The 24,089-nt window shown below is 40.4% G+C and overlaps 1 protein-coding gene across 3 annotated transcripts in view; it reads left to right on the top strand.

The window, feature by feature from the left end:
- The first annotated feature begins 4,838 nt into the window (after positions 1–4,838).
- CDKAL1 (CDK5 regulatory subunit associated protein 1 like 1) overlaps positions 4,839–24,089 on the top strand; it is a 393,288-nt gene continuing 374,037 nt past the window's right edge. Inside the window, exons 1-4 of one of the 3 annotated variants that reach the window (XM_033061554.2) lie at positions 4,839–4,890; positions 6,557–6,594; positions 8,171–8,337; positions 11,190–11,302. In XM_033061554.2, the coding sequence (XP_032917445.1) occupies positions 8,171–8,337; positions 11,190–11,302 (280 nt within the window). In that variant the 5' untranslated portion in view covers positions 4,839–4,890; positions 6,557–6,594. Of the gene's footprint in view, positions 4,891–4,956; positions 5,151–6,556; positions 6,595–8,170; positions 8,338–11,189; positions 11,303–24,089 lie in introns of those variants that run through there. The other 2 variants (XM_033061574.2, XM_033061564.2) reach the window with 2 other exon arrangements.

Genomic DNA, 24,089 nt, shown 5'->3' with positions numbered 1-24,089 from the left:
TTATTGCCGGATTAAATCACATGAAGGCAGTTGTTGAGGATCTGCTTAACCTGCCTACTGACAATTCTCCAGACGTTTCCTAATAGTAGCTTTGAAAAGAAGTTTGTGTTTTCTTGAGTCACTTCCAACAGTCCCTTGTGCCGGACATTTATTTATGAAATTGTACTTCTTTTGTGGTATTGGCACTGCACCTTTTTAGATCCATGGCTGTCCATCAACTGCAAAAAAAAATCAAGATAATAAAATCACAGTAATCTGGTTGATTGCTTAAATGTTGTACCTGTGAGCAAGTAATTTGTGTCTTGTCAGCTTCCTGCACGCTAAGAGAAGGCTGTTATTTCTCTGTGCACCTGTACATGTTCAAACATTTGCACACAGCAGTACTGGAAGGAAGGTTACAAAGGTCCTCTCCATATTCTTAATAAATAATAAAGGAGGGCTAGACAGCTGCATTCTCTGGTCTCCCTTCGAAGCAGAGGTGGCAGTAAATATCTGTTATACCTCCCTGGCCTGTTCGCAGTTCTTCTATTCTCCAGTTGCCATAAGCACTTTTTTATTTTCCCCTAGAATCAGTAGCAGTACTGATCACTAGTTTTCATGTCATTCCCCCCCTTTCCTTCCTTCTGCTTTCTTTATCTGCTTTACAAACTTGGGATGTGCTGAGGTGCAGGATAAAAAAATCAGTCTGTTAAAATACTTCTGCTCTTCTGGGCTAGCATGGTATACCTCAAAATTATTCAGTGTACAAGTATTAGTTCCAGGGAGGTTTTATTGGGGCCTGTACACGCTGCATTCCTTGGCTGCCAGCAGATGGAAATGGTTTTGGAAAAATCTGTCAACACGGCCTGGATGATAGGCAACTATTTATTCCTTTACACACAGGAAAGGAGTTCGAAAAAAAAAAAAAAAGTGGAGGTTCATGCTCTTGAACCTACAGTAAGAACTCATTCACCTACAAATGACAAGAAACAGTCACTATATTCCTTTTGACTTATACCTGAAAGAATAAATTGCACCTTGCTCTTGATGCAGACACGAACATTTTTGCTGTAGAAAGAATGAAAGATATGTGAGGTACTTTCTGTAGCATGAAACACCTATATGTTTCAAAGCACCAAATTTAGTATGTGTCTTTTTTTTGCCCAGTTTTAAACACAGTTAATGAACAATGCCCTTAGTGTTCCTGCAGCCAACAATTCCCAACACTAAGTGAACCATGAGCCTGTATAGCAAAGTCAGTGGAGTGATATTAACCAAGGCATAAACAAGTAGAATTCATCGCCCCATTCTGCTTTTCTTGCTGAAGTAAGATCTGCCTGGAGTAATTTCACGATTATAAGCCGCACCATTTTGACTAAAATTTTGTTCCAAAACCGAAGTGTGGCTTATATATGGACAAAGAACAAAAAGTTGCTGTTTTAGTTTGGAGGACAGGTGTCTGCTGAGAAAGGCAGGAGCTTCTCTTTGAAATGGGAAATGTAAATCCCCTCCCTCCAAATTATTATAATTTTGAAATCAAGGGGCTCTCAGGCAAAGATGTGGGAATTAGGAATGACAGTTCTTTTCTAGGGAAATTAAAATAGAAATACAGTACTACAAAGGAACAAACTCGAAACCCTGACAAAGTCAGAGTACAACCTGACACCCCATCAGGCAGGGTGTTGGTAGCAGCCCCATTAAATGGTGGCTGCATCCTCCTGCAGTGACAGATGTGATTCAGTTGAAGTAGTGCTCCTGCAGAAGGTGCAGTTTCCCTCCGGAGGTCCAGTGGTGATGTGGAGAAATCCGGTTTTCCTCTAGAGTCCAGTGGAGAAAGGGGCTACCTTAGTATCCCAAAACCCCTGTTTTTATCTTGGTAAGAAATGTTGGGCTCTTGTCCCTGGCTGGAGCAACTTTCAATGGGATGCAGTAATTTTATCAGTCCCACAGTGGGACTCAATGGGCCATTAGCAGAAAATGACTCGCTGGAGGAAGGATGGGTTGTGAAAAGATAAAGAACAATGCCCTGCCTGGTTTTAATGGACGGCTCATTAGCAGAATATCTGCTGTTGAGATAAGGATCACTGCCCCCACCCTCAACAGATGGTGATAGATACCTTTTATCACGCTCTGTATTGTAACGTGCGGCTTATAATCAGGTGCGGCTTATGTATGGACAAAGAACGAAAAGTTGCTGGCACCCAGAAGTGCGGCTTATAATCGTGAAATTACTGTACTCTACAGCTAAGCAATGATCAGAAGATTTGGCCTTTATTAAGTCTGGGAGTTTCTTTACCCACTATTTTCTTTCTAAAACTTGACAGGAAGAAAGTGTCATCTATAACAGGAAAAAATGGGTTGTTACCAGTTCTGAGTGGTGCTGATAAATGACCAGCCAGATTATCCTAAATTTCGAGAATAGAGGGAAAAAAGATCTAATTTCTTGTATCTGTTTTAGGGGTCCTCATTTTTTTCTTAATACCTTCCTGCCCATTTCCACCCAGAACTGATGTTAGTTTTCAGAGAATAAGGTTGCTATATAAAAATTGAGCCCTCACCTCCCTCGCTGTTTTCCTTCCCTAAGGATGTTCATTGAGATTCTCTTAACCCACTAAGAATGTATCGTCTACTAAGCAGGACCTGAAACTGAGATTTGGATTTTAATTTCCCAGTAGTTTTTATATTTTTCCAACAGCCTACTCCTACAAAACCCATGGCTTCAGCTGGTAACCCAGCTCAAGGCTGGTGTCTTTGAGTCTACCAGCCCTGAGGAGTAGGAAGTAAGGTCTGCAGGCACCTTGGAAAGGATGTAATCTAAAGCTCTTCTTTGGACACTCAAGGAACATGGAGCATGCATGCTGCCAGCCCAGAGAAGGGCAGCACTGGAAGGTGTACCCCCAGCCACTGTCACATAAAGCACTTTTCCCAGGCAGATATGGATAAACTTTCTTCCCACAATCAGGAGCTGGAAGGGAATTGTCTGCTCCCTTCTCTCCCTGCTGTGCTACCTGCTGTCTGCTTCATTTGTTACTACGAACGTGCTACAAAGCAATTTAGGTTTGTCAGCTTCCAAAGCACTGGGAGAGTGCTTTCCAACTTGTGGCTACATCCTAGCTACAGCAGGGCTGTGCTGGCACAAGGGCTGCTCGATACTATGAATTCTTGGCAGTGGGACAAAGTAAAGGCTCTGCCGGATCATGCTGGAACCGATCAGCCTGGCCTATTTATGTCACTAGGTATGGGACTCGTGGGTTATTCCTGCCTGGGAGCTGGTCTTGGAGATCGCTGCCTCCCCTTCATGAGTAGTGCTTGTCAGCATTGGCCGTTTGGAGATTTGTGGTTGTGTTTTGCAGGCTGTGTTTTGCTGTTTTAGTCAGCTGTAAGCCAGCACTGGTGTGTGCCCAGTTGGGTTTAACCAAAGCAAAACACTTGGCTGGTGGGGACCACTGTGGGTGAGTGCAGTGCAGTGCTCCCAGAACAGAGAGGATGGATTCAAGGACTGCATGTGAAATACTTTGAACACTGGAAACCGAAAAGAAAAGAGGAAAAGAATTGCTAACCTTATCAGGCATCAGTTAAAATGCTGATTGGGGATATGGATACCATTACTACTGACCTAGTAAGGACTTCTTACTCCATAGGAGAAGATCTGAAATAGATGTGTGTGATCACCCATTTTGAAATATTTTCCTCCATTCTCTCCTAGGCTAAAAATGCCACAAAGGTAACAGATTACACATCACACGGTGTCTCACTGGGAGCATCTCTGGAAAGTACTTGTCTGCTTAAACAAAGACCAAACAGGAAGGCGAATATATATCCAACTGTAACAATGACTTCATCATGAGACCAGGGTGATATTAATAGTGCTCAGTCCTGCTCAGAATGATTTGTTCTTAAAGACTGATTTAACTGAAGTGCTTATTTCTTTCTGTCCCAGTTCTCTTCTTTAAATCTCTCCTGTTCCTTTGTTCACGTTTCCTTTTTTTTTTTCACATTATTTTTCCTTCATTGTCCGATAAGCATTATATAAAATAAGCACGAGTTTGTAAAAAAAAAAGGAGAGGGAGATGATATTCAGAATTAGAAGTTGCCACGTTTCATCTGTGAGTGGACCAACAGACCTATTATGGAATACACCCAGGGTTTTCATTCACTTTCCCTCCGGTTCCAGGGAGACTATAATCTGGTTTTTAAAGAATAAACTGATCCCAAAGGCTTCTTCCCAAGCGGGAAACCTAATGTCTGAAATGCAACTACAGGAAATGGTGACTTTTACATTCCAAAGCTGACTACCTCAAAATAGAAATATATTAAAGATACAGTATAATTAATCATTTTAGGTTAACTGTGTATATTAAACCCAAAGCAATAATCATATGCTCACTCTCTACAACGCTTTGATCACCAAGGACACTGCACACTTAATCTGCTCAGAGCTTTAGCTTCAGCCATCCAGTAACCACACTGGTATTTTACTGGATATCAATCAGGAAAGTTTGGGGGAAAACAGTGCCAGGAACTTCAGTCACCTGATACTAAATATTTTGACCAGTATCGTTTACACTATTCAGCGAAGTTGCTACTAGCATCGTATTTTGAGGAAATTAACGATGAAAAATAACAATAAAGAAAGCGCGTTGTGGCCAGAAGAGGATTGAGTAGCTCATCACCCATTCGGATCAGATACATCAGCACCGCAAGCGCTTTAACGGGGTAGGTATTGCTGGGATTGCATTTTCCAATTAAACGAAGGCAGTGTCCCAGGCTCCGTGAGACCGCGCTCTCAGAGGCGAAGCGCCGGCGCCGCTCCCTCCGCGCTGTTGTGGCCTCTGCCGGCCGCCGTCCTGGCGCCGCTGCGCGCGCGGGGCTCGGGGCGGGGCGCGATGGCGGAGCCCGGGTGAGGCGCGGGTGAGTGTCGGGATGGGCCTCGCTCCCCTTCCCTTCCCTCCTCTCGCCTCCTTTCCCGTCCCGTCCTTCCCTCCCCTGCCTGGCTGGGGCGGTCTGGCCGAGTTCCCCTTCTCCTGCCCGCGCGATGTTCCCGTCCGCCGTGGGGCCTTGCCAGGACTAACGTCGGGAGGAGGAGACGAACGTCCTGGCGGGAATCTCCGGAGGGGTCGCGGCCGGGCTGCAGCTCGGGGATGGGGCACCCGCAGCGGGCTGGAAGCCGGGTAGGGGGGCCGAGCCCAGCCTGGCTCCGGGATGTGCGTGGTCCGGGCGGCGGCCCGGCTGCCCGTGGGCCGTACTTGTGCTTGTGCTTATGTATATATGTATTGTTTACACGTTGATGTATATGAGGAGAGACGGCGGGAGCTAGGTCTGTTTGGGCTGGAGAACGCAATACTGAGAGGGGGTCTTATTAATGCGTGTAAATACCGTAGAGGCGGGTGCCAGACTCTTCGGGTGCCCAAAGACAGGACGAGGGGCAGTGGCCATAAATTAAAACGCAGGAGGTTTCACTTTAAGAGGAAGAAGAACTTCACACTGAGAGTGGCAGAGCACTGGAACAGGCTGCCCAGGGAGTTTGGCGTCTCCCTCTCTGGAGACATTCCAAACACACGTGGACACATTCCCTTGGAACCTGCTCCAGCTTGGCAGGGCTGGATGATCTCTGGAAGTCCCTCCCCAACGCCACCAATTTCATCGTTCTGTGATATTTACATAGACACACACACATATACGCATATTTCAAACTCGGTCTCAGTGTCTATTAACGCTGCAGTTTTCTTCTGCTCTGTGTGCGGCCGGGGATAAAATGCCGGGGCTGTAGCGGAGACACCTGTTGGTAAATAGGTGAAAAGAGCGGTCCTCTTCCACCTGGATGGAAGTCCTCCACTGGTATGTGTGAGGAGATTGAGGAGGGGTGACCAGACCAGACTGGCACAAGGGAAGTTTTGTTTGTGACAAGATGTTGAAATAACTCTAGTTTTTTATTTGCTTAATAACATTTTTTAAAAGAAAAATTCAGAGTTCTGTAGGTGCAGCTTGGGTGTATGAGAAGAATACATTAACTTCTAATTTTGTTATTGCTTCTTATTTCAGTCAATCTACCAGAATAGCTGCAGGAATCTGTCTTTATTTTTTTTTCCTTGTGAGGCAGATCTCATGCATGCGTATGGAACTAGTGCAGATATCAAGTAATCTGTTTTAAAATAACTTCACAGTGTTTTAATTAAAAAAAAGTGAATGACTTGAACTAAAATTTACTCTTAATCTTTCTCCCTTCTTTCATTCAAAATTTTAAACTGATTCAACACAGAATCTGGAGGAAGTCTGAGATAACTTAAATACATCTGACTTTGACAAAAAAAAAAAAAAAAACAGACTATAGAAAAAGGCTAAAAAGAACACTGTCTCCTGTGCAGGGGCACACGAAAACGTGGAAACTCTTCTACCTTGCCAGCCAGCCAGTGTGTGTACCTGGTCCACATGAGGTCAAGCTGTGCAAGGAATGTATTTCTGCAAAGGGAGGATGAGTGCTTGTTTGACAAGAACATGAATTCATGGTTTTCTGTTTGCTAGTTCTGCTTGTTCATGCCATGTCTTTTTTCCTTCTCCTTACCCCCCCACCCCTCAGGTTTATTGTCCAAGAAGATTTAGACCTTGCTTTAAAAGGTAGGAGTTTTACTTTGGCCGTTTTCTTTCTTCCATGGGTCACTGAAATAAGCTAAGCTTATTTGTTTTTCCAGCTGCCCCATTACATTGGATATTTTTCTGTAAGAGAGAAAAAACAGGTCAAAACCTTTTATTCCATTCCAGATACTGATTTGATAACTTTACCTATTTGTGCATATTCTCAGTTATATAAATTACTGTAAGAGATGTCACCTTTCCCTCATATTCTTTATTGCTAGACTTTTCACAAATGTTTAGTTTTGTTCACCTTTTGCTGTATAATTGTATAGATCCTGGGGTTTTTATTTAGAAGAATACTAACTGCCTAAGGAGCTAGGGCAGATGTATCCTCTTTGTGACATCATTCTGTTCCTTTTTGAGTTAAATGCAGATGTATGATGGTTCAGTTTACACGAGGTTTTATTTTGAAGTACATTTTGCAAGGTTGACTGAAGGACACATGCTGGGGAAATGCCTGGGTGTTTAACTTCTTATGTTCTTCAGTTATTCATTTGCAACATCTGCACATGTTTTTATGCCAGTAGCAACTCTTTGGTTGCTGAAGTCTAATTTTAAAGAAATTAAAGCGCTGTTTTTTTGTTCTTCATTGTCAGTTAGGAAAGTGTTGTATTTTCCCTGTAAACTTCCCAAATTTCCTTAGTAAACTGTTGGTTTATGTAAAACACCTGAGTTTCCAGTGGTATTTCAGACTACTGATTAGGAGTTAGAGCATAGTGTGGTGTGTAATTAATGCTGTAACTCTTTTTACAGACTTTTCTATAAATTCTTTTATTCCTGAAAACTAATCTGGATTTTCACATCTGCTGGGAGATATATGTGCATATATATATATTTTGTTTCTTGTGGAAAATATATATTAGCAATCTTTTAATTTATTATTCTAGCCAGATTGTAACATATTTATTTTTTATTAGTCAGGTATAGTTGTTTAACATTCTGTACCTGAAAACAGAAATTTTTATTTTACTGTCCCAATGAATGAACTAACTCAGATGAAAGGCCTGTGGGATCAGAAATTCTAGGAATAGTTCTGTTTGTTTTCAAAAGGACTGTGAAAACATTTGGATAGTGTCCACACACAAACAAGAGAGCCAGAATGGCCTCTGAAGCAGTCACTAGGATTCTGTGTCTTTAATTCTTCTTCTGTGATGTGAGTGGAAGTACATCCATCATATAACATGAGCTCACTATTTTATTATGATGCTGACATGATTAAAAATACCTGTATCTTGGGTGTGCCATGTCAGAGGAGATGAAGGGGTTTTGAATTAGGAGATGACAAGGTACAGATGATTTATAAATAACCCTTAAGAATCTGTGTGGTTTGATTTTCTCCCTGCCTGCATTTAAGGTGTTGGGGGAAGAGGGCACTCAGGAAATGTCTCTGATAGCGATTGTTTTTATGTGCTCAGTATCCTTCATACATGTGATATGTTGCACATAAACTTAGGGATATAGCTGACTTTTCTTTATGAGAAGTGTGTAGTAGATAGGAGGCCTTGGTTTTATATTCAAATGCTTTCCTAATGCCAATCTTCTCCAACACTTCTTGAAGATGCCTGCTGCCTGTGAGTCAGTGCTTGAGGATATTGAAGACATTGTGTCAGCAGAAGATTTGAAGCCACACGATCGGCAGTTTGTGAGAAAGAATGTTTTCCCCAAAGTGCGAAAACGCAACTCCCAAAAAAATGTTCAGACAGATGATGAGCCCCCAAGTGACAGGTAAAGTCTTACAACGACCTTGTGTTGGTGCTTTTCTTGTATCTGTTGTGTGCATGTCAGCTTTTAAAAATAAGGTGGAAGTTTGTGTTATGTCTTATTGTAAAATCTGTGTACAAGATAAAAATGAGTAAAATAGTCCTTATAGAATGTAGAGAGATTAAATAGTAAATTCTAAGCAAAATTCTTTTCCTCAACAGATTTTCTGTAGAAATCAGTTATTGCTGAGGTGTTGATGGAATAATCAGACTGGAAAAATGGTTTCTGTTACACTTTTAGTTATAAAAGATTTCTGACAAATTACCTGTTTAATCACAATTACCTAAATACAATCTGAGGTCTTCAAAATGCATTTCTGGAGTAGCCTTTTGACATCTGAAATGAGAAATAGGAACAAAATCCTGAGAGTTGCAAAAGGATTGGGGTTGCAAAGTCATCTTTTCCAAACCCTCTTTTTGCCTCTCCAAGTAATTCGTGCCAGCTCTTGGTCATTCTTAGAGTGAAAAAAGTGTTTCGTGATGCTCAGAGAGAACCTCCCATGTTTCGGTTTGTGCCTGTTGCCTGTGATCCTGTCACTGGGCACCCCTGAAAAAAATCCTGCCTCTGCCTTCTTTGCCCTCTTCCTTCAGGTATTTGTATACTTTGACGAGATCATCCTGAGCCTTCTCTTCTTCAGGCAGGACAGTCCCAGCACTCTGAGCCATTTCTGTTATGAGGCATGCTCCAGTCCCTTCATGATCTTTATGGCCCTTTGTTGGACTGCCTCCAGTACGTCCCTGTCTCTCTTGTGAATGTATCCTGTCAGGGCCCAGGGACTTGTGTATGCTCAGTGTGATGAAGTTCATTCCCTGACCCTGAAGTTTATTCTGTGACCCTGTCTCCTTTCATGAAGGGTACATCATCCTTGCTTCAGTCTTTTAACCTTCTTTCTGCATCCTGGGATTTGCAAAGGCTGTACTTTCTACAGCCTGCAAGTGACGTGGTGAAACTTCTTTTGAACTTGCTGTTTTATTTCAGTGGAAATAGTATGCAATAAGCAGGAAATGCATCTTTGCATTTTTCCCATTTTTCCTGCTTATGATTTCCATAAGAACAGAATCAACTTTCTGCTGCAGTGGGATGAATTAATTGATGAGAGGATTAGAGTATAGGTCAACTCAGTTATTGATTATAGTTTCTACTGCAGGTCTGAAATCTGGACTTTCTTCTTTTTTTTTTTTTTTTTTTTCTTTCCACACATTAGTTTCAAATTGGTGGATAAAATCTCCCTAGATGATAAAGATGAAAATAAATTGTGTATGGAAATTTATTTTCCTGTGGAGAAATAAAATTCTGGGTTTTCACTGGCATTCAAAAGAGGCTTTTTAAGCATAACAATGCATCTTTATCTGCATGCCCCTGAAAGTGCATTGGTCCCAGTCTGCCAGGAATGTATAGATAGCTGAACTGTGCTCTGTAGATACTTCACACCAAGTACTTCATGCCCCAAAGCATTCAGGTACTATGTATTCTCTAGCAGGCTGTGTTTTAGTGATTTGTACCCAAGAAAGCACATTGAACATGTGTTGTTTAGACAGCAGGAAGTCTAAATACCCTGTGTTTACAGTTAATGATCATTAATGTTCCATCAACAAATTTCTATTTTTAGCTGGGGGAAGTGTCTGTTGAAAAAGAAGCCTGGAGGGGGAGGGGAAGAAAAAAGAGCTGTAGGCAGGGTGCAGTATTGTGTTCCAGGATGTGTGGTGTTCTTGTACTGGCATCTTTAGCTCATTGGCAGTTATCCCAGGAATTTCAATGAGAGCTTCTTACAGAACTTTTTGTTGATTTTTGGAGCCTTGTATGTGCTAGCTCCACACTGCATGTCTGCCATGCTGTTTCTGGAGCCCAGAAAGGTTGGGATGGGAGCTTTCTGCTGTTCATGTGGCTGGCGGCCATCAAGTTAATTTATAAAGCTGGCTCACGTGGAGGGAACTACAGTCAATGCATGCTGTAATATCAAAAGATTGCAGTTTGTTTGCTGGTGGCCTAATTTCAGTGCTGTCGCTTTAAGGTTACTTGTTACATGATATGATAATTTTGAGCAAGTTGGGGGGTTTAATATTTTTTTGTGTATATTTGTATGTTTTGTTGGGGTTTTTGTTGTTGCTTTAACATAACTGCAATATACTGAATCTGTTGTTATCCTACAGCTTTTGCACCTTCTCCATGCTGAAACTTTTCTTGCTAGTTGTGGTGGATTGACTCTACCACAAGGGACAGAACTGGAAGAGTATAAGTGAGAAAACTTGTGGGTTGAGATGAAGACAGATAAAGTGAAGGAAGGAGCAGGGAAAAACCCCAAGTGATGCAAAAGCAGCCATTTGCCACCTCCCACAAGCAGACTGTACCCAACCAGTCTCAGAACAATGGTTATTTTGGAAAGACCAAACCCAGAGCCTTTATTGCTGAACATGATGTCGTCTGGAATGAATTATCCTGTTGGTCAGCTATGCTGTTCATGTTCCTCCCAACCTGTCGTCCATCTGCAGCCTGCTTGTGGTGGGATGGAGCACAGTGGGAAACAAGCAAGTGCTGTTCAATGACAGCTGAAACACTGGTGTGTTAACACTGTTACAGTCACAAAGGCAAAACAGAGCCCTATATGGGTTTTTGTTACTCTATCCCAGCAAGACCTAATACCCACTACACTAAAATCATATAATTACTGTTTTTCCTCAGCTATTTTGGAGTTCTTACTGTTTGTGTTGCTAATTTTATGTTTGAAGAATTACAGTTCATTCAGTCAGTTCAGTGGGCTTAAAGGGGAAGCTTGTTTGTCATTTAACTTGCATTTCTCATTTGTTTTTACTTGACAGCATTATTCCTGGTGTTCAGAAAATCTGGATTCGTACATGGGGATGTTCTCACAATAATTCGGATGGTGAATACATGGCTGGACAGCTGGCTGCTTATGGATACAAAATTACAGGTAACAGTATGAGAGCCCTGTAATTCAGTTTTTCTGGAGGGAATTATCAGAGCTGTCAAGCTGTCATCAAATGTTTTCAATCTTAATTATGCTTTTAAAAATCCCCTTCTGATCCCTTTCTGATCTGAAGGTGAGGAGGTAAAGTGTTTTCCTGGCATTAAGCAGAATGTTTACAGGATGAGTGCTTTCAGAATGGTTAGATTTTCTTCACAGGTCAGATGTCAGATGTAATTCAGTGCCTTTTTTGGAGGCATTTTACTTGCTAAACTGAATTGAAAATTTTCATGAGTGGATGGAAAATATATTGATTCTTCTTTTTTAACTAATTGGTGGAACCCAAGGGAAAGAGGGAGAGAGGCAGTGTGTTTTCACTTGGTGATGTGTGTGTTTGCACTGCAGCAGAGGTGGTCTACTCCAGGTAAATGATCTTTTGTTTCAGGAGAGATGATCATTGTGATGGAGGTGGGATGGTACAGGATTGTACCTTGTAGGTTTCAAAGAGCTGAGAATGCTATTTCTCCTTCCCTTCTAAGTACTTGGAAAATCTCCCCATCATTTTGTTCTGCCTCCCCAGTGCTGTAAATACCCCCAGACTTGTGGTTGTGCTGACCACATTTCAACTCCTTAATGCAAAATATGCTGACAAAAAAGTTGAACAATTTTTACACACAGAATTTTACAAAACAATACCATGTTTCAATAGAAAAGTATTATCTGAATTCTTTTGTGTAGCTTTTGACTAGTCAAAACAGACACTTATATTTTAATTAATTAATTCAAGTTTAGGTGTGTCTTGCACCTAAACTTGTGTACTGAAACACTAAAGTTATCTGTCCTGAAATTTTTCTAAAAACAATCCTGATTTGAAAAGAATTGCTGTTTCTTTCTTGAACATGTCATGACACTGTTAAACAGTTGCATCTCATTTTCCTTTATTGCTGTTGATCTTTCTTATGTAGAAATAAGATACTGAATTATTCAAGTGCTGAACTATTTTAGGGAACCCAGGTGATTATTAAATTCGTAGTACAACACTAGAGTAGGTATGCTCTTTCCACAGACAAGTGGAGTGCTGGTCCAAAATACATTATTTGTGACAGTTGTTTCTATAAGATTGCAAATATGTTCTCATTGTGGCTTTCTTAAATTTAATTCCTCTTTACCTTAGTTGTTCTAATGCATGTTATTCCAGAAGCTACTTTTGGCTTGTCAAGATTCAGATGGCTGTTCTGTGCTTTTGGAATTTTACCGGGAAAGATGTAGGAAAGATGGGAATGCAGTGAATGACGGAACTGCCTTAAATTTTTGATACCTTATCCTTTTAGTAAGTTATTGTTTATAACATTAGAATAGAAATAAGTCTACATCTAGAATCTGAAATTGAGAACTAAAAACATAACAAAAGTTGCAGTTGCTGAGAGAGGAGTCCTGGAGTAATTTTGGTAGTTGTACATGAACTTGACCTTTAGTTTCTAGTCACTATGAAATCTATGTTAACGTCTATACCTGCATTAAATTGAGCAAACAAAAAAGCCTCAATGCTAGGTGATAGGCAGAAATTATGCAGTGTAGTTTCTTCTTTTTGAAATAAGCAATTCTTGTCAAACTGTTCTTGAAGAAGGCATGTTTGGAAGTTCAGAGAGAATGTCAAATAGGGATTTAATCTCTTTGTCCATTACAGTGAAGCAGCTACTCTGTAATAGTAACTGTTGCTTAACATGATCTGAATGTCAAACATTTCTTGAAATTAATGCTGTTTATGGTATGCAAAAAATAAGAAGAAAATGTTTTGCATGAGCTGTTTTGTAAATCAATCCCTGTGTTGCTAGAATTTATTAGTTTTTAGTAAAACTTACAGTCTTGGGGAAAAGATAGAAATACTGACATGAAAGATTGTCTGTTGTCACAGTGTCTCAGACAGCTATTACTTAAATACAAGTGTTCAGCCTATTTCCTACATGTTCCTAAGCTTTTGAAACAATGCTTACTGAAAAGATGCTGGAATAAGGTTCTGGCTTTAGAAAATAAAATGTGAACTTTACTTGCAGTCATTGCTCCATTATGAAGGAGTCAAGCACTGTTTCTAATGTCTTCTGTCTAATTGCAGTATTGGAAAAAAAACATAGAAGGAAGAAAAGCAACATCAGATTCCTGTTGCTAACTGGAAGTTGTAACAATGCAACCTGTCTTACAAGTTGACTTATCTGAAACTGAACATGGATATAATATCCTGCTTGCTTTTCACATGTTTCAAAAGTGTTCTTTCTGTACAAGGACACTTTGTTGCTTCCAGGAGAGTCTCTATCCAAAGGTGAAAACTGAGGGCTATGCTTTTCACAGCAAAGATTGCCTCTGTCTGGGGGGAGACCAGAGCGTGAATCAGCAATATACAGATACTGCAATAACTGCAATGGTGATTAAAAGTCAGGGACTGCATCAGCTTAAAAATAGGCAAAGGGAAACTAGCAGAAGAGCTGAACCTATTTTTGTATCTACTTTTACAGTGTGAAGGTGGGCAGCATTCTGAACAAATCTTGCATTCCATCCTGTGGGAAGACAAAGCTGCTTTGTGAGCCTGAGCCACATAGAAATGTGTGGACCAGCTGCTATCAGTGTAGGGCTGTACCATGGATACTTGTTCATATTCTGAAACGGTGTAGCTGATGGTGGCTTTACTGGTTCTAAAACTGGTTTTGGTTTCTTGGCAGCATGACTTGCTGTATAGTTTAGACATGCCTGCAGACCTGCTGGAGTGCTCCCTGTGAGATACGCCCTGGAGGAAGAAACTCTCATGGTACAGACGAGTAATGCCTGCTGTGAAAAACAGGAAGTGGGCGAGCTGGGAGCTTTCTAATATTGTGAGCAAGATTTTTGTTTGGGAAGGGAGTTCAGTATGTTTGCCATGTAGCTGCACTTTCTTTCTGAAAAATGGAACTACACTTGTATAGTCAGACATAGAATGCTTTGACTTACGAAGTGGGTAGTTGTATTCACGTATCTTGACATCTCTGTGTTTCTAGTTCTGTGGAGTTAGTGGGTTTTGGCCCAGCTTTGAATGAATTTTGATGGATCAAGACAGTATGCTTGTTATTTTGTACAGATTGCTTCTGGCTCAGGGCTGTTCAGGTTCAAAGCATTCCCTTCTCAGCCGTTGTAAAACATGCTGGGAACCAGAAAGGCATTGCTAGTAACTTAGAAATATCAGAAAAATGAACACTAACTTTTATGAAGATGAAGGAAAAACTCATAGTAAAAATTTAGTGAGGCTAAACCAGTCACAGTTTATCTACACTACGCAATTGTGGATTTTAGAAATAAATGCTAGCACACAACATATTCTTCTTCTAGCATGGGATTCTACGAAAAGAATTGTTTCTGCTAATTCAGTGGGCTTGGCTTTGATGTAACACTTAGAAACTGGGTTATGTTACAGACCTTTAGCTTTACTTGTGCAGTTTTAGACTAATCTAAAATTAGTTCAAGCATCCTATTCACTGTCTCAGAAATTTTGTCTGTAAGTGTTGGATGGAAAGTTGCTGTGTGGAGCTCCATTATTGTGTTTAGTTGGCAGGACTTGTATCAGTGATACTTGCCAATTCTTATTGAATCTTAGTGTTTATAGTCCAAGTTACATGTCTTACAGCGCTGTAACTCCCTGTGCAGAGAATTTGTGTATTTCTCTAAAGCAAATATCAAATAATATTTTGAAATCCCATTAAAGAAATTATCTGGGGGTTTTTGCCTCTCCTACTTGTTAATTTTCTAAACACTTGTCAATTTTGCTTACCAGTGGATATAACTGAGGTATCATTAAGAGTCCCCATCTGCCTAAACAACACATTTGAATAGAAGAAAGAAGGAAGAAGACGAGGAAGAAAAAAATTATCTCCTTAAGACCTCATGTCAAAAAGAAGACAGGTGTAAAAGGAAAGAGTCTCCTGTTGAAAAGCAGATGAGGGGCTACAATCTAGAATGGACTTCAGCGTGCAAAGGCATTGTCTCGTATTCATTGTGTTGCATAAGCCATGCTTGTGTAGACTTTGGCCATCCCCATACAGACACAGCAAAGCATGCTGGAGCATGAGTTTTATTCATCCAAGTGCAAAATAAAGAAAATTACTAAGACTGTACAGGTATTGATTAATGGGTTGTGAATCACTTCAGAATCTGGTCCTTTGTTTCAAGTGTTGTTTTAAAAGTACTTTTGTACCACACAATAAAATTTTAATACTAGATTTTGATTTATTTTATTGTTTTAAAGTACAAATCTCTTTAATAGGTTACTGTATTATTAAAGTAAGCTCTCTGCAGCCTGCATAGTGGTTGACGAAGTGTTTTGACTAAGATCTCTGCTGGTTTCCAGTGTATAGTTTTAGTTGCTCAGGATCAGCAGTTGGTCTTTCCATTTTTTCCTCTCCACCCTGCTGATAATGCTCATCTGTTCCTTCGTAAGTATCATGTAAAATGGTAGTGACTACTGTGTAATTTTTGGGGTGAGCTATCCTTATTGTGAGGTATTTTTAGTATTCTTTATTAAACTAAAAGACAAGTCTTTATTAGCTGCTCATTAAGTGCCTTATCAGTCAGAGAAGTCAAGGTTCGTCCTTGTGTTTGGATTTGTACTTTTCAAATGGTTGTGAGTACAGTGCCAATTTAGGAAAAAAAAAAGAATTTGCACTCTTTTTTCAAGGGGCAGGGTATGCATCATGTGTGCTTAAATACACAAAATACCCCTCAGGACTTTTCTGTTGATGACAGGTGTTTCTGTTTTCTCTACAACACTACAGTTATGAAACTCTCTGAAGCAGCTGAGCAATGGAGAAAAATGATCAGAGATGTAAATTCTGATGTTTTGTACCCTTGCTGAAAGAATTCACCCCATTGTCTATAACTTGTACAGTCAAAGCCCCATATGATTTTTGCATTGCTTGATGACCTTGCTGGCATACCTGTTCTGCCACAGATTTCTCTTTCAGCTTCAGGCTCACTGTGGATGTAAAAGCTTTTGGATGTTGATACTGGGCAAGGCAGTAAAATAACTTATTTCTGTACCTGTTGTCTTAATTGCCTTACAGTTCCTGCTATTAGAAGACTGGAGTTCCTGCAAATAAGTTTATTTTGTGTGCTCATTCTTGGTGCTCTGGCTTGAAAAGTATTCTCTGACATGCAGTTAGTATGGGAATACTTGGGATGTGGGTGTAGAGGTTTTCTTTTTTAAATCTGAAAGTTTTACAGTGAGATGATTAGGAGGATGAGGAGAGAGGGTGAAATGGGACATAGCAGGCAAGAAAACAGGTGAGGCTCAAGGGATGTAGCAGATGGGAGTTGCATAACTGCAGACGATCAAGATTTCACAGTTCTTTGGAAAGAATAGATATATTCAGTGCATCCAGAAGTGTCCTGTGGGACAGTGAGTCTGGATATTGTTGGGATGGTTTCTTGCAGTGTAGAGTTCATACAGTGTCGTGCTGTGACTCATCTGCAGCACTGCATGTTCCCTAAGTCTCTGTAAACTAACGTATAATTGTGGTTTTGGCAGCTTTGTATTACTGCTCCAGTGTTCCCTGTAAAACTTCCTAACCCGTGTGTGGCTAGACTTCTGTTACTTATCACTTTTGACTTGGAGCACAGAGCAAGATATACGACCTCTTTGCGGTGAGGTTTTCCTACCTCGACTTCCTCAGGATCAGCTTCTTATTCCTGTTGGGCAACTTTCTGTTAAGTGGTGAGTCCAGCTTTGAGGCTGTTGTCTCTGTTTCAGGATAGAACTCAGAGTTCTCAAACTGGGAAATGTTTCCCTTGTTTATGGAGGAACTAGATAAGAGCTGGAGTCTTTTCTCCTCATAATGGCATCACTGCCATTAGCACTTGATATGACAAGTGTGTACTGTCTTTATACTCTTCAAAATTGTCCATTCATCTGTGAGTGGCTTTTTGTTTGTTTGGTTTTTGCTTTCAGTGTTTTTATTTCACAATCATAGGGCTGGCAACTGAAAGTTGAGAGCACGCTGAAGAGCCTAATAAAATCCTGTGTGCACACTATCTTCTGAGACACTTGTAGAGAGCTCACATAGGCAAATTTAAGAATGCATGACATATTTAAGGTTAATCCTAGTGACAGAGCATTGGCTGCATGCTCTGGTGGTTGTGCAACTGAGTTTAGTTCTGGTAATGCTGAATTTCATGTAATCCAGAAGAATGAATTTGAAAAGGATTGAACCATGAAAGGTAAATTTCAACTCCTGGTAGCATCCATCCTCCTGTGTGGAATATGTCCCTGTAGTAGATGGTTAAGCAATTAGCAAATGAAGCATAAATAGCAGTGATGAAGTGAGTTCAGCATAAACACCCAGATGATGAGGAGCTTTGTAGGGTGTTCTACAGAGTCAGTAGTTTCACATGTTTTACAGTTCTTCATGCTTGAGGAAAATTTATAGTAGATTGATAAAAGCTAATGGGAGAACAGACCATTTTTTAATAACCTGAAGAGATTTCTTTGACCATGTACTCTCAGAGGTAGGAGCAGGATTACATTTTGATCTGGAATATTTGTAGGAGCACTTGAAAAGGACGTACTTGTTACCCTGGATGACTGGGGAATAGTGGTGGAGGGTTAATGTTCACTGCAGGCTCTTGTTTCAGTTTGACTATAGTTTCATTTGCTAGAAAGGATGAAGCTTAGTTGCCAATGAGGGCAGAGTTCTTTGAACTTGCCATGGTCACAGTTTTGCATTAAGATGCTTTAATATATTTTGGGAATGCTTTTTTGTCAGTTGCAGAGTGGATGCCTCCTTATGTGAATTGCTGTAAGTTACTCTGGGGAGCAAGGCAGGCCTGGGAGAGTTGCTTTCTGGCTTGTTGCTTTTAAGAATTTTGAATGTAGAACAACTCGAACTGTTCTGTGTCTCCAAATACAGAACGTTAATCTGTGCTCTCCCTCTGTTAGGCCTGAGGGCATACTGCGAGACAAGACTGCTGTGTGATTATGGAGGCTGGCTGCAGACAGTAGAAATGCACTAAAACAGATAATAGACACAAATTGGTTTTGGTGCTTTTCCTCATCGGTGGGAGCAAATAAAGGCAGGGGGAAAAAAAGGGAGAGAGAAAAGGACTGTCAGACTGAGTGTAATTTTTTTTCCTTCTTCATGGCCGGCTTTGGCTATGTTTATGCAACCCTGGTAAGTGATTCTGTGGCTCTCAGGTATTAAAACAGGTGCTGTCGCTGAGTGAACAAGAAATAAAACATGTAGCAATTTTTTATCTCTTCAATTCCCATCCTATCCCTGGAGTGTGTCTGCTGTTGTCTTAGCTCATCTCTGCATTTAATTTATGCCTTTTTGTGTCTCAGCCGTGCAAGTTTGGACATTACCCTTCTGTTTTCCTTCTAAAAGAATGTCTGTGCGGTGGTCAGGCACACACACAGTTGGGCTAAGGTAGCGAGTGAAGCAGTGGAGGCTTTTTTCAGCCGGAGAGGGTTTGGGAGGTGAGGCTGTGGGGCCGTGCCGGGAGCGGCCGAGAGGGGGCAGCAGTGCCTAAGGAGTGACTTCCCTGCCCTGCTGCGCTCGCAGCTCTCAGTGGAGCATCAGCGCCTCTGCCTAAGACTGAACCTGCTGGGTTAAGTTACTTGCTGTCATTCTGGTCTCAGGCCGGTTTAGTTGGCAGCTTTGCTGTTGATTATGAAGGTCTGTGTTTTGTACTTCTGTTTTGTCTCGAGAGTGGCCACTTCAGTTATGTTTTGTGTTGGACTCGGTTTCCCTTCTAGAGAGCCTGTGCTAAGGAGATGAGATTCATGAAGTGCAATTGCCTAAATGCACCTTTTTGAAGAGCTATTCCACTTTCTGCTTTATGTTTGCTGGGCTGGGTAGGCTGGGTTACTTTTATATACGGACTTCTCTTTGAAACATTATTTGAGGAGTGTGCTTATAACGATCAACATGTTGTTTTCTTTGAGGAGTGATTCAAAAATTGTCTAATTTTAATAATCTTATGTACACTGTCTTACTGTATGTATTTCACCAAGACACAAAATACTATAAGGACTAGAGAACAAACACTACTTGTTGAAATGCATAACTACAGCATAAATAAAACTGTGATTGTAAAGGCAGATGATGTTCAGATTGGACGTCAGTAGTTAATTGTTTGGATGCCTAACAGCTTGTTAGGGCTAGCATTTGCTAGCTGTTGTCACTAGTGTGGTGCTATCCTAAACTTCCAAAGCTAGCTTTTTCATTTGTTCAGGCAAATTCTAAACAATATACAGGTTGTGATTTAATGTGTTTTTTGAGGGAAAATGCTGCCTGCTGTGAATTAATATCGTAAGTTGACTGTGGGTAAGGCCTAGCTGTGTACTTATCTTGTGTATTTTATGTGCTTAACTTAAGGTTTGTGGAAGTACTTATTTTCTTTTTTTAATTTGTTCATGTTGACTGTATATAGTTTTCTTGAGCTTATCTTCAGGAACCTCTGAGTTGTATAATTTTCTTGCTTTTTTCCATCTAAATATTTTAAATTTAGTTTTGTAAAATCTTTTGTTGTGAACGATGTTTGAGATAGTGGAGACAAATTGTCAAAGAACAGTCTGTCCCTTGTACCTCTTGGGGCAGTAGGACTGTGGCCTGGGAGGCCTTTAAGTTAGCAGGGAAGGAGCTCTGTGATAGTGAAGTGACATTGTGGTGCCATCTGAAGCAAAGCTGGAGCAGACTCCCCGGTGACCTGTATGCTCCTCGTGGTTATGGAATAACCATTCAGTCCTGCTCTTTTCTGGCACTGCTGTACTCCAAAGCCGAATTTGAAATCAACTGAGTTATGCACAGGCTCTTAATGTTTCACAGAAACTGTGTAATTAGTTGGTCTCAGCAATACAAGATAGATAGTGAGCCCTCTCACCCTGGGAGAAGTGGTAAGGCTGCTCTGCATCTCAGGATGTGCACAGAAGTGACTTTATTGCATCATAAAACTGTGTGTTAGAATGTTTTATATTGTCATAACTGCTTTCTTCTGTTCATAGGAAACTTTGGCTTTGTCCTTTCCAGTTTTTGTGATTTTTGTGCTATTTTCAACCACTTGGGGAAAGTTGGATAGCTGTCATGGCCAAACAGTACCCAAGGGGACCTTAAGCTGACTGAGCTGGTGCAGTCTTTACAACACTCACGCTTAGCCAGGATGGATGGGCACATCCATCAACCTTGAATTTGCTGCTGTGAATCCCTGTATCTTTTGTGTGCTACCAGTTGGAGTTAGCAGATTAAGTGTTGGGGCTGTGGAACAGGCTATTTAAGCAGAAGACATTAGCTTTTGTCTCGTCTCAAATCCCTGGCTTTGGATTTTGCTTACAGAAAGAAGCTAAGCAGGAACTTTGTCTTGGACAACTATAAATAGACTTTGAGTTAATTGTGCCAAAACTGAATTGCTGTTGATTGGTACAAGACACTAGTCTATAGAGATGTGATTTTTTTTTTTTGTCTTGCAATTTAATAGAAGACAGAATACTTGACTGTGGATTTTATTAGGTGTTTTGGGCCCTCAGCTCTTGTTGGCTGGTTTTTAAGGGTGAAAGTGTGCTTGTTTGTAATTAATTCCCTAAGTGATAGATGACTTGTGAGATTCTGTTGTTTGTTGATGGGTTGCCACTTTTCTCCTTGTCTTTATCAAGCTTTGAAAAATTAAATTCCCATTGGAAATGTTAATTTTCCTTTGTGAATGTAAAGATGTAGACCATCAAGGGATGGTAAATTTGAGCATTAGTTACTATTCGTTATTTAACTGGAAGTTTGAGTCTTATAATTGATAGTGATGGAAGGAGAATATCAAGTGAATGTGGTTGGAAGTCTTACTAGAAAGTAAAAAAATTAACAAGTTCAGTTGTAAGACAGTCACCTTCACATATTGCTGGTAGTTCCAGATATTCTTTGTAACACTTGAGTAGAATAAGAAAAGCACTACCAGAATTTTCTGTTTTAGGAGAAAAATCTTACTGTTAAAGACTTTTTTTTTTGTCTTGATTTTCATAAAACCCCAGACTCCAGGAAACTTATGAGAGGAAGGAAATTTTCTCCACAAACTCTTTTGCCATGACACTTGTGTCTTTTAATTAAAAATGGCTGTTGGTAAACTTAGGTATTCAGAATTGTCTCTGAGTCTGTTCATGATTTTCCAAATAAAAACACAGCAGAGCAAGAAAATGTGTTTTCTTCTGTAGGTGACTGCCAGTTTTTACAGGTGCAGCTTTTCAGTGTTGTCAGTGGTTCCTCTCTTTACTGAGGCAGAATTACATTTAAATGGAGGGGGCTGTGAACTTTGCTCTTCGGTGGCTTGAGGAGGAATTCACTTAGTTTATCAGCACCTCATTCTGATGCTGCTCACCTGCTGCAGGCAGCCCAGCTGCCAGGTGTTGGAAGAGGGGTTTAGTTCTGGGATGTAAACTGGTGCAGAGGAGGACTGGGAGAGGAATTTTAAGTGGAACAGTTTTCCCTCACCACCTGCAGTGAGTAGGTTGCAAGTTTGTGTTCACGATGACAGAGCTTTCTCTTAGACTGCTGCATTCTGTTGAAGATCAGAGGCCAAAAGGCACCTGACATGGTGAGCTCTCCTTCCCAGGGTTGGGCCATTCAGCAGCTCTTGTTTTAGCTGGGTGTTGTAAACTTGCAGTGATGGAGAATTCATAACCTCTTTTGGATGATGAACTACCTTTCTGTTTGAAAAGTGTTTCTGAGTATGTGACCTATACCTTTTAGCACAGTTAAGCCTTCAGCTGCCCATATGTTCTTTAGTGGGTCTGGAAAACATCTGATTCTCTTCTTCTGCATAGCAACCTTTCACGTATTTGAATACTGTTATGCCTTTTCTCTTATAGGCATCTTGTGTTTAGGATAAATAGACCTAATTCCTAAAAGCTTTTCTCATAGGTCATGTTCTCTAGAGCTCTGACCTTTCTTGCTCCATTCCTTTGGACATTATCCAGTTTATTTATTTGCATCAATCTTCAAGGACATTTGTATGTTTATATAGCATGTACAATTTTGATAAATGTGGAGGAGGGAGGTTTTTTTGTTGTCTTACTCAACATACAGTTTTATGAAACCTTCAAATTTAGGTCCCAGGACAGCTGAAATCTTGATCAGATTCTGTTAGAGAATAACTCTGTCGTAATTGACTTAATGTTTTCTATATAAGATGAGAAATACTGAAATACACTTCCATAGAAAAATACTTGCAGGAAATAGTTTCTGGAATAAAACTGTTGAAGGTGGGGAAGTTGAAGTCTTGGTTCTAGCTTTTCTGCTATCCTAGTCAGAATGGCTTGCTTCTCTGCTTCTGTTTTGTAATGTGTGAAGTGAATGCTGCTAATTTATAGAGACTCACAGTGGGTTTTTAAGGGTTTGCTTTCACAGCTCATTTAGGGCCACCACTGTTCATAGTAATACTAACTCTGAATTGCTAAGCCACGATTGTCATCACACTTCTGTTATTTGCTTTTCTTTTTGCCCATTGTAGTTTCAAAATTACTCTGGCACCTTTTGTTTTATTTTTGGGCCATTTTATTGTAAAATCGTATTAGATGCTTGGTTTGATTCAGTGCGAATACTTCTAAGTGCCTATGCATGTGCATTGAGACATATGCATTGAGACATTGAGAAAGAAAGAAGGCAGAGCATTACCTGGACTAAGTGGGTAAGAGATGGCTTACAAGAGATGGCTTGTCTTTCATTTAGCACTAAGGCTTCCTTGTGCTGAATTAAAGTATGTGCTTGTGAAACTAGAGCTTTAGAGTTGGAATGCTTTGTTTTAGTGTTTTGTGCCGTGATAGATTTCTGCAAGTACTTTGTGCAACTTGATCTGGTAAAGAATCCATCTTGATGCCATTCGTTGGGGCCTTAAAAGATCCTCCCCTCCCCCAGTATGTTAGAAACCCTGAATTTATTGGCATATGTAACTTGAGATGTTTCAACAGTTTTAGTCACGACAAGCAGAAATCTTGGCCACTTAAAATAAGTGAAGGTAACATGTTGAAGAAACATTAGATCACAGTTTGATGTCAGCCTTGCAATAAGAACTGCACAGGACTACATTACAGTAGGCGATCTACTAATGGCTACTTAGCTTTTCCAGATCAATTTTAGAACGATTTTTGCAGATGTAATAAGCTATCAAAGGTGACTGTAATACCTTCTCCCTTTTATGAAGCCAGAGTTTGGTCAGTGGAAAGAGAACTGCAGCAGTTGGTGTAGATTCAGTCTGTAAAGCTTCGGCTTTAGTTTGTTTATAGCAATCGTACAGGTCACTTCCCTGGTTTCTTAGAATGTCTTTAAATAAGTGAGGACTTTACAAACTTAGAGAAGTGTCAAACTTGGTGTCAGAGGGGTGCCATACTGTGAGTCACTGCTAGATGGCGCTGTGTGACCGCGCTGGAACCTCTCCTTGAAAACCGCTTAAATTAACATTTAGGTTAAAAATGCCATTTTGTTGAATTTTATTTTCAATTTAGTCACTTAATTGATCCCACTACAAATGATCTCCCGGCTCAGGGCCTTGCTTTGCATTGCTTGAAAGGACTCAAAAGTTCAGAGGAAACCCTAGCAAGTGAAGTAAAATTTTCATTCGTTTCCCACAGAAATCATTAATAATGCAGGAGCATTGCATACATTAGGCTTGTGTAAATATCCTAGAAGATTATTCCGAAAAAATGAGATCCACTGTCACTTCAAATATGATCGCAAAGGAAATGAAGCAGTGATTAGTATAAAAGTCTTCTGAGATTAGAGGGATTTGTGTGATTTTTATTAAT

The sequence above is a fragment of the Catharus ustulatus genome, chromosome 1 (assembly GCF_009819885.2).
Source record: "Catharus ustulatus isolate bCatUst1 chromosome 1, bCatUst1.pri.v2, whole genome shotgun sequence".
NCBI classification, from domain to species: domain Eukaryota; kingdom Metazoa; phylum Chordata; class Aves; order Passeriformes; family Turdidae; genus Catharus; species Catharus ustulatus.
The sequence above is the reverse complement of the archived record's forward strand: the minus strand, read 5'-3'. Positions and strand labels throughout refer to the sequence as shown.